The sequence below is a fragment of the Dendrobium catenatum genome, unplaced genomic scaffold, assembly GCF_001605985.2.
Source record: "Dendrobium catenatum unplaced genomic scaffold, ASM160598v2 fragScaff_scaffold_880, whole genome shotgun sequence".
Lineage (NCBI taxonomy): Eukaryota > Viridiplantae > Streptophyta > Magnoliopsida > Asparagales > Orchidaceae > Dendrobium > Dendrobium catenatum.
This window is the reverse complement of record NW_021319342.1, coordinates 115657-125386: the sequence shown is the minus strand read 5'-3', so window position 1 is coordinate 125386 and position 9730 is coordinate 115657. Positions and strand designations below refer to the sequence as shown.

The 9730-nt window shown below is 31.6% G+C and overlaps 1 protein-coding gene across 2 annotated transcripts; it reads left to right on the top strand.

The window, feature by feature from the left end:
• The first annotated feature begins 2253 nt into the window (after nucleotides 1–2253).
• LOC110112777 (40S ribosomal protein S15a) lies at nucleotides 2254–9228 on the top strand. 2 transcript variants are annotated; one of them, XM_020845099.2, is made up of 4 exons: nucleotides 2254–2389; nucleotides 8340–8483; nucleotides 8580–8740; nucleotides 8943–9187. In XM_020845099.2, the coding sequence occupies exons 2-4, from the start codon at nucleotides 8351–8353 to the stop codon at nucleotides 9039–9041; spliced, it is 393 nt and encodes a 130-aa protein (XP_020700758.1). In that variant the 5' UTR covers nucleotides 2254–2389; nucleotides 8340–8350; the 3' UTR covers nucleotides 9042–9187. The 2 variants fall into 2 exon arrangements, with proteins under 2 accessions (XP_020700758.1, XP_028552964.1); XM_028697131.1 differs by lacking the exon at nucleotides 2254–2389 and adding an exon at nucleotides 6542–6672 and having other exon boundaries at nucleotides 8943–9228.
• Nucleotides 9229–9730: the final 502 nt, after the last annotated feature.

Below are 9730 nucleotides of genomic sequence, written 5' to 3'. Positions count from 1 at the left end.
CACCGACTATGGTCCCTCGCTCTAACCTCTATCACTTGATAGTAGTTCCTTCGATCTCAGTCATCTGAGTACAGACCCTTCGACCTCCATCACTCAATTATGGTCCTACTGACCAAATGAACATATCAACATTCTTTTGAGAACAACTCTCACGTTATTGGATCCTTCCAGCTCCAACCATGTAATATGCTTTACATGATGTATAATTATACATTGTGTCAAAACCTTCCCTTGAGGAAAGGTATCATTTGTAATCAATGACAAATACTAGTGGAATCATTTTAATTTTGCTAGGACCAATGGTTTTTTTTAAAGATTTTTTTCATAATAATTATGGTCTCTTATGATTGTTGCACTTCTCTCTCTAATCTGTGTGTGTACTGAATTTTTGTACAAAGTTATGATGCTAAACACTATATCTCCTTACCGCTGTGACTGTTTTGGCACACAACAAATGGTATTTATTATTGACGGAAAGAAAATGAGTGAGTTCTAATATTTTTAAAACATTTAAGATTTTTTTTTCAAATTTAAGTTGTTTTAAGAACTTTTAAGGCCATTATATTAAATATTTTAAAATATTTCATAGCGATTCATTTTCTTTCAAAAACAAAATATCATACCTCACCTGACCAATGGACTCATCATGCACACCCAATGTGGTGCTATCCACTTCCATGAGCTCAATTTAGGCCTCGAATGACCTATTTTGATATTTTTGATATTTTAAAGATCATTTTTCAATGTTATGAATCAATTTTGGCACTTTTAAGGTCCAAATGAGCCTCAAAAGCTAATTTTAGGTCAATTTGAAGCTAATTTTTTAATAATTTTTTACTTCAATTGGCACATCAACTTCAAAGAAGGTTGCCATTATGATTAAGAAAATCTTACTTGGCTCACAACCATAAGAGGAGGTTCATGTTGACGTCAAAGAAGTAGTCACAAATTGTTTTTGAAATCATAATTCTGAACATCAAAATTTTTTTAAAAACTTAATATACTCTTTCAAATGACTGCAAATATAGAGCGACAAGTGATACATCATAAAAAACACACTAGATTAAGAAGGAATCTCGATGCATTATCTAAACTAGAAAATTATGGAATTAAATTGAAGACCATCCAAACATTGACTTTAGCAATCTTATAGTCTAAATGAACATTACAATACGATGAAAAACAAAAGTAAAAGTTATTCGATTTGAGTCTAAATAAGCCCAAATCAAACATATGAAGTATATAGTTCAAATATTTTTGATATTAATTAAAGGATCAAACAATCATTGAATCTTGTCTGCTTATAATCAAATTGAACATATAGATGAGAGGAATCCAATGAGCCTATGGCCGCTCGATTTTGAGATCATTAAAGCACTAAATTTTAAAAGAATAATATATAATTTTTAAAAAATAAATATTACACAAAAAAAATAAAATAAAATAGATCCTTATTCGTTATATTAAGAGTGGTGTCTTGACCTTAACTTAAAATTGAAGAGAGCTTAAAGGCCTCAAGATCTTTAGAGTTTCACATAATTGTCAATGTCGATGATCACCACTAGGGCTCGATATCACCAATATAGTTGACCGACAATTGTCACTTGTCCAAACTCACCCAACTTTTATTGTTCGATCACCGTCACCCGACTTCTAACATTCACCTATCATTATTTCATCATAATCATCTAATTGTCATCGTTCGATTGTCATTGCCTAATCATCATCTCCTAACCACCATCGTCTGTTGTACATCGCTTGACCATTGTCTCTTAATCACTAAGACAACTTTTTGTTTCTATTTTTAATAATCTCTATTACATATAGAAGAGAAAGCTATTATTCATTATTCTCAACTTTGTAATGACCTCTTCTTCAATTGAGAAGAATAACGTATTTTTATAAATCTTATTTATGTAGTAGATCATGATAACGAAAATTAAACAAATTAAGAAATAAAAATGCATATGAATTGAGTTTCAAAAAATACATATTATAATCCAAATCCAATCAAAATCAATGTAAATTATTTCAAAAAAAAAATCAAAATACAACATTTATTTAAGTTTAATTTTATTTAATATTTAGTATCACTTAAATAACTTTTATTATATTTTGATATATGTATTTATGAAAGTTTTATTTTTACTAGTAGATGAAATATTAAAATATAATAATAATAATAATTAATTAATCAATTAAATTCAAAGCTAAAATCAGGGCGACCATCATGAGAAGTCAACAACCGTTCGATTAAAATCAAAGCGCTACGAACGCACAAAATGCAACAGAGCAGAAAAAACCCACCTTATAAGCCCTAACCCGCTCGATTCTTCGACCTCATTCCCCGCGGAGCTTTTGGGTTTGTAGCGTCGCTGAACCGCTGAAGGTGAGATCTCTCGTGCGTTGCCCTCACTTCCTTCTCTCTTGAGGATCATGGAGACGATGCCTGATTGATCTTATTCGAAACTCTAGGTTTTTGTGGAATGTTTTTTGTAATCCTTCATTATAAATTACAGTGATACTCTGACCACTTATTTTAATTAAGATTTGTGTTTGTGATTGTTTTGTGTTAGATCTGGAGTGTTCGGTTGATGCCTGGTGGCTAGGTTTGTGAATTTTAATGTGTAGGCATTTTTTTAAAAATTTGACTTCGAGATTGCTATTATTGTTTTGTGTTTCAACCCTGCTACATTCTGATTAGTACTCGCGGCTTCCTTAATGTTGTTGAAGTTCCATTGAAGTAATATATGATATTGTTGTTTAAAGGAAATGTTTTTGACTAATAGCTTAGTTAGCGAGTTTTCAAGTTAGCTTTGGATGTATGGAAAATTTATTTATCCATGATCACTTATTAGATGTTGTTTGATGATTTGGAGTTGATATCAGGCACAACTTTTATGATATTAGTATTGCAATATTGTTGTAAGGTCAGGATGCCATTGTCCATTATTTTGGTTGAAGTCATTGCTAGATATATTCGTGTTAAAATTAGGGTTGAGATTTTGTTCAAAGATTGAATTGATTTTTGGCTCAGTTTGAGACCAACGATTCAAGCCACGAGCCAAATATTTTGCTCTGATCAATTTTTAGCCTATTTTAAGTTGGTTCTTGAATTGGATTGAGTCAGCTCAAAATTGGGTTGAAATATAATATATATAATATTTTAAAAAATTAAAGAAGGGTAAATAAATGTTTTTGAGTTGACTTGATTCAAATTTGAGCCGGCTTGAAATTGAGCCACTTCAAGCCAAGCTAGCTGGAAATCAGATCAATTTGAACATGAACCAATTTGGAAATGGCTTATATAGGTTCAATTTGATTGCAAGCTAGCATTGGATCGACTCAAAATTAAATCATTTGCACCCCTAATAAGAACCAATGGGTAAAATTACGTTGTTGGATTTATTTTGCAATCTATATGTTGTTTTGTTTTGTTGATATTCTTGTAGTTTGAGAGTTGTTAAATGAGAAATTTGATCTTAATTTGATTAAAAAGGTGGCAACAGACCTTATTAAATGTGTTATTTTTTGGAAATATCCATTTGTTTAACATTTGCCTAATATTGCGTGCCCTTTTTATGGATATTGTTGAAGCTTTAAAGATGTAGTGTTAGAGGCAATTTAAAATGCTAACCCGCAAGGTCTTGTCTTTTTCTAGTTGTAGAATTTTGGTTTTTATCTTATTGATTAATTATGCTTTAGAATATCATTTTCTGATGGAATATTTGTGCTGTTAGGGGAAGAGTTTCATCATCTTAGCATTTATAAAAAAATTTATCTACACATATAAGTTGGGAGAAGCAAGCTTGTAATAGTTACAAAATATTTTAGATGGAAAACTTGTGAATGAAAAAATCATAGGGTCTGGTTCAGTTGATCACTAGTATCATTTCCTGTAATTGGAGAAGATAATAAATAATGCAATGAAGTTAATACAAATTGTGAAAACATCTTTTTTGGGTGACAGGAGTTTTGACGTTTATGAATTATCATAAAGCCATGACCTGTGGTTAGCTTGGCCATTCTTTTGATAGTAGAAAAGTTTGGGTGATCAAGAAGATGTGAACTAGATACTAATCGTTAATTTGTTGGTGTCATTGATAGTCGATGTGGAATGTTAGAAGTTAGCAATGTTAAGTGGTTGGCATGGTTCAGTATTCTTATAAGAGGGGATCAAGTGGTCGAGAAGATGAGCATCAAATGTTAGTGGGCAACAAACATCAAACATTTTTCTTTGGTATGCATTTGGCGATGAGGAATGTTGGAGTTCAGATGTCTTGTCGTCTGTCTAGTTTGTTATCTCTGTAATGTGTGAGATAAGTTAACTAAGAAAAGAAACTTGGAATATTGGTGTCTTACAGATTGTTGATGTCGTACTTTGGTATGCATTTGGCATCAGTTGAGAAGGAACGTAGGAGGTCGTTGCATCAGTAGTTTGGCTCTATTGTTCTCCTTGTAAAAAGGAGATCATAAATTTGAGAAGACTTTGTGTTGGATGTTGGATTTTGCTATTTAGTATTTATAGAATGATGATCTAAGAGGAACATTAGAGGTTTGGTGATGTCAGGCTTGACTTGGTCATTCTTCTTATTAAATTGGAGATTGAATGACCAGTAAGGCTTGTGTTGGATGTAGGTACTTGATGGACATTTGATATTTCTCTTTGTTATGTATTGAATATTTAAGGATTGTTAGAGGTTGAGCAATGATAGGCAAGTTGTCTTAGTCATCCTGCTTATAGGAGGGAATATCGGATGACCAAAAAGGCTAGACTTTCATCATACATTGATGGGTAATGGGCATCACTCTTTGGTACGCATCAGATGATATTCTTTTGCAGGATGTTAGTGGTTGGATGGTTTGACTCACTCATTCTCGAGGAAGGGAGGCAAGATGATTGAAGATTTGTATTGGACATCAATAGTCGATAGATCTTAGATGGACGGTGGGCATCAATATTTGCCAATAGTTGTCTTTTGCCATTGCAATGGTGCATGGCGCATGTTAACATTGATTGGTGAACATCTAGTGAGAGTGATTGTAGGTGTTCAGGTTGGTTGACGATTGATATTGAGTGGTGAAAACTAAAGATTTTGAATTATATGATCAAGTTTTCCTGTCTAGACAGCCATTTTGGCTATAAGCATACAAACTTATAGGAGATTTTGTATAGCATAAGGTTTTGTGAAATTTCAATATGGCTTTTGAGTGTTTGATTTAGACCCTATTGTGCGTAGATCCAAGGATTCTTTGTATAATTAGATTATCTCATAGAACTACACTATGTAGATTATAAGTTGTTGAAAATTGAGTTTAATGTTATCATAATTAGTATTTGGTGATTTTGACCCAAATATTTAGGTGTTTTGGGATTTTAAAATTGTGTCAAACTATGTGTTTGATGAGATAACTTTTTTTAATGATGTATCAAGTATTTTAGACGAAACAAGTTTGAATGTAAGCATTCAAAATGGATTTCCATCCAGGAAGACAAAGTAATGTGTTTCAGCAATCATTCATGTTATTTTTCTCAAACTTAAGTGAAAATTTATAAGATGGTTGTGAGACCTGCCATGCTTTATGGCATAGAATGTTGGCTATTAAAAGCGAAGAGTAAAATCAAGTTAATTGTTGTTGTTATTGTTGTTGTTGTTGTTGTAGAGATGAGGATGCTCAGGTGGATGAATGGCTTTATACTTAGAGACAAAATGCAATACAAGTATATACATGAAAAGGTTGGAGTTGCTCTAGTGGCAAATAAGATTATTAGAGAGTCTCCTTAGATTTTATTTGTCACATAAACGTCGGCCTTCCGATAACCTGGTTAGGAGAGTAGATGTATTAGATCTGACATATGTTAAAAAAGACATGGTTAGAAAGTATTAGAAATGGTTTTTTTAATTAGATTTAAATGAGAATTTGACTCTTAATAGGATATAATGGAAAAAAAAATTTATGTAGCCACCCCATATAGTGGGATAAGGCTTGATGCTATTGTTGTTTCTAGCTTTCCATTGAAAAGAAAAAAAAATCAAATTTTTTTATGCGCTGGAGTATAGAGAATTAAGGAAATGCATTTTTGTAAGATAATAGCATTTATAAAAGCACCGTCTTATCTTGATGTGGTTATTCAGTGTTGAAGGTAAGTTTATAATTAATAAAATTCTAGCCTCAAATGGGTTCAAATTTAAATTGGCGTTGTTTACTTGGCAAATAATGACATTTTTTTAAATCAACAAATTAAATACACAACTCGCATTTTGTGTTAGACTCATCATCTTTCGCATATTTGGAAATACGAGAATTTATTCAGATATGAGGTATGTTAGAAAAGAATAAGGTATTCCCCTAAGAAGTGTAGGTATTTCACTTAGCCTCTGGTGAATTGTTTTTTTTCCTGATTGAAATTTCTTGTAGCCGTGTGAAATGTCTTGATACTGTGTTAAATTCTTTTTTGGGTCAGTGAAAGTCTTGGAGTCTAATGGGGCAGACTATGACTTCAAAATTAATTTGCCATATTATGCCATATCAGTGGCCTTCAAGAAGTTGATGCCATCTTCCATTTTTGCAATTGATGTTGTAAGAAGTTGGCGTAATCTTCCATGCTTACAATTGATGTTGGATCAATTTAAATGAAGATACAATTGGTGAACATAACTACTCTATAAGGTATTATTGTTATTTGAAGATTTAATTTAGAACTTGCAAGACGTGACTTGCAGATTTAGTTAAAAATTTGTAGTGCTTTGATATTAGCTTCTTTTTGAGGCTACATTGTATTTTTCTCACTGAAACCTCTCCACTCCAATGCATAATCATCATTAACATTACTATTACCCCAATTATTTGGGGCTGGCTTAATGAATCATCATTTTTCATGCATTCTTATTAAGTGCTAAGGAGTTAAATCTGCTCTTTGTAAATCATTTTGCACTTCTATTCATGTAATCTTAACTCTATCCCTACTCCTTAAATATCTGACACATTATATTTGCTTGTCTAATGAGTGTATTTTTTCCCTTTATTGTATATTTTCATAATACTTAAATATATATATATTTTTTTAGAAAGTTTGAGTGAAAGTCTAAATTTGATTTTAGAGGGATTTGAATTTAAGGCATTGGCAACAACTTCTAAGGTTTTTACTAGCTAAGCTAGCTTGCACCCTTTATTTTTTCTAATGTAATCATTTCTAAATTAGCATTTGTAATATTGTCACCATATATATATATATTCCAAAAGTGACTAAGGAACATTAGATCATCCATATTGATATTCTCTGATTGTTCTTCCAATTTAGGTTTTGTGCTATTTATTTTTTCCTTATTACTTGTTTCATGTGCAACGAACTATTTAGAGTGGGATGACATATATTCTGTTTCCTTTTCAAATTTTACACCAAACAGCTTTGATGCCTTGTTTTGCAAAAGTGATCTCTATCTTAGCCGATTACCCGTAGAAAAACTTTTTCAGTGAAGTTGAAGCTAATGGAAGCTAATTTCATGATCCAAGCATAAAATTGCTTCGAGAAACTATCTAGTACAACCCTGATGTCCTTTGGAATAATTAACTAATGCTCGATCTTCCCTAAGTTGGCAGAGTCAGTTACTTCAATCTAGTATATATATAATTGAAGTTTCTGTTACCCCTTGATTTGCCTCTTATTAATTTAACGGTCATGCGATGTTTTGTAAGTAGTTTCTTTCTTCTAGCAATAGCTCTATATCTCAGAGCTCCTCTTGACAAGTATGCTAGAAATCTTCTTGATAGGTTTAAAAAAAAACTTTTTATTCGATTATATTTGTCTTGATAATAGTTTTATTATATATTTATATTGTATAATTTATGTATGTTTTAAGTAGAATTTATGTTACTTGAATAGGTTGTGTTCAGTTTGATAAGTTAACCAAACGAACAAAAAATAGAAAATTTTGACCCATATAAATAATTTTAACTTCATTGTATTGAACCATTGGACTGACTAGATTTTTTTTGTATACTTGAGCTCTCGAAAGATTACTCTTAATTGTTTGTGAGATATAGTACCGCCAGACAGGAACCCTTGATTCTCTATTACTTCGGCTTTGTTTGGTTATTCGTTACTTTTATAAAAGGTAGTTTTAAGAAATATCGGTTCAGAAAAAAGGTGTTTTCTAACAGAGAAGTACATATAAAAAGCTTTCTTAAAACAGCAGAAAAATAAAAAAAATGGTGTTATTGTGAAATGTGATTTGACGAACCAAACAGTAAATTTATAGTTTTAAAAAGGAATAAGCACCAAAAATGTCCAATCAAACTAGGCCTTCATCTTATTTTTCCTTTTTGCTCCTTTTTAGTCTCCGCGAAGATGGTGAGAGTCAGTGTTTTGAATGATGCTCTCAAGAGCATGTACAATGCTGAGAAGCGTGGGAAAAGGCAAGTCAAAATCAGACCATCTTCCAAAGTGATCATCAAGTTCCTTCTGGTCATGCAGAAGCATGGTTAGCAACACACAATGCATTACTGTTTTAAACTTTCTTTCATTCATCGCAAGCTGCAAATCTGTGAATCATACTCTCTTGATTGCTGGTTTATAGGCTATATCGGCGAGTTCGAGTATGTCGACGATCATAGATCAGGTAAGATTGTGGTGGAATTGAATGGGCGTTTGAACAAATGTGGTGTCATTAGCCCAAGGTTTGATGTTGGTGTGAAGGATATTGAGCCATGGACTGCAAGATTGCTTCCTTCACGTCAGGTATGTTTCTCCATTTCAGTCTATTATATGCTAATAAGGCTTCGTTTGGGACGGTTTTCTTCTTGCTTTCTAAAACAGCTTTTCAGTATAATTTTTTTTTTTAAATTTGAAATTTTTGTACTAAAAAACCGCTTCATAAAGCCTTATAGTCTTTCTTGTATGTTATAAGTAGGATAAGTTGTATTTGTTCTTCATTGTACAGTTTGGGTATATTGTGCTGACAACATCAGCAGGCATCATGGATCATGAGGAAGCTAGGAGGAAGAATGTAGGAGGCAAAGTTCTTGGATTCTTTTACTAGTCAAAAGTTTTGGAATTGGTGTTTTCTGTCTTGTTATCTTGCAATGATTGTCGGAGACATTCTTAAGAGCATTTACCTATGTTTGCCTGGATTTGTTTTGTAGTTTTTAAAAGCTATCTTGGACCTTTTATCTTTACTGTTTGCTATTTTTTTTCCTAAGAATATTCTCAAATATTATTGTTTTTTATATTTAAAATGTGTTGTTTATTGTTTTTTTTTTTCTTTATAAAAAATAAAGTTATTGTTAAAAATATTTAAAATAAAATTTTTTTAGCCAAAATTATTAATTAAGAGATAAAGGTGATCTATGCGTTTACAATAGTTTTTAGATGTTTTTAATATTTTAAAAATAAATATAACTGTTAATTGTAGCCATTATTTTCCTGTATATTTGCCAATTATTATTTACCACCAATAATGTATGTTATAACCTCTTCATGTTGTTATGACCACATGGGTGATTGTCATAAGCAGGAAAAAAATATTTTAAAAATATTTAACATTTTAATTTATGACAAGTTTTGGAAGAAATTAAAGGAACAAGCAATTTGGAATAAATTTTGATCCATATATTGAAGATATTTTTAGAAATACGCAATTTGAGAACCATATCCATATTAGTGCATCCAATTCTACCAAAATAACATAGCATTTAGGTATGCTTGGAGCAAAATCGTATAGAAAAGCAC

What these genes read in the sequence shown, in the direction of transcription:
- LOC110112777 (XM_028697131.1), top strand. Translation starts at nt 8,351, where the DNA reads ATGGTGAGAGTCAGTGTTTTGAATGATGCTCTCAAGAGCATGTACAAT. An exon ending in TCTGGTCATGCAGAAGCATG is followed by an intron (nt 8,484 to 8,579) that starts GTTAGCAACACA and finishes GCTGGTTTATAG; the next exon opens with GCTATATCGGCGAGTTCGAG. An exon ending in GATTGCTTCCTTCACGTCAG is followed by an intron (nt 8,741 to 8,942) that starts GTATGTTTCTCC and finishes TTCATTGTACAG; the next exon opens with TTTGGGTATATTGTGCTGAC.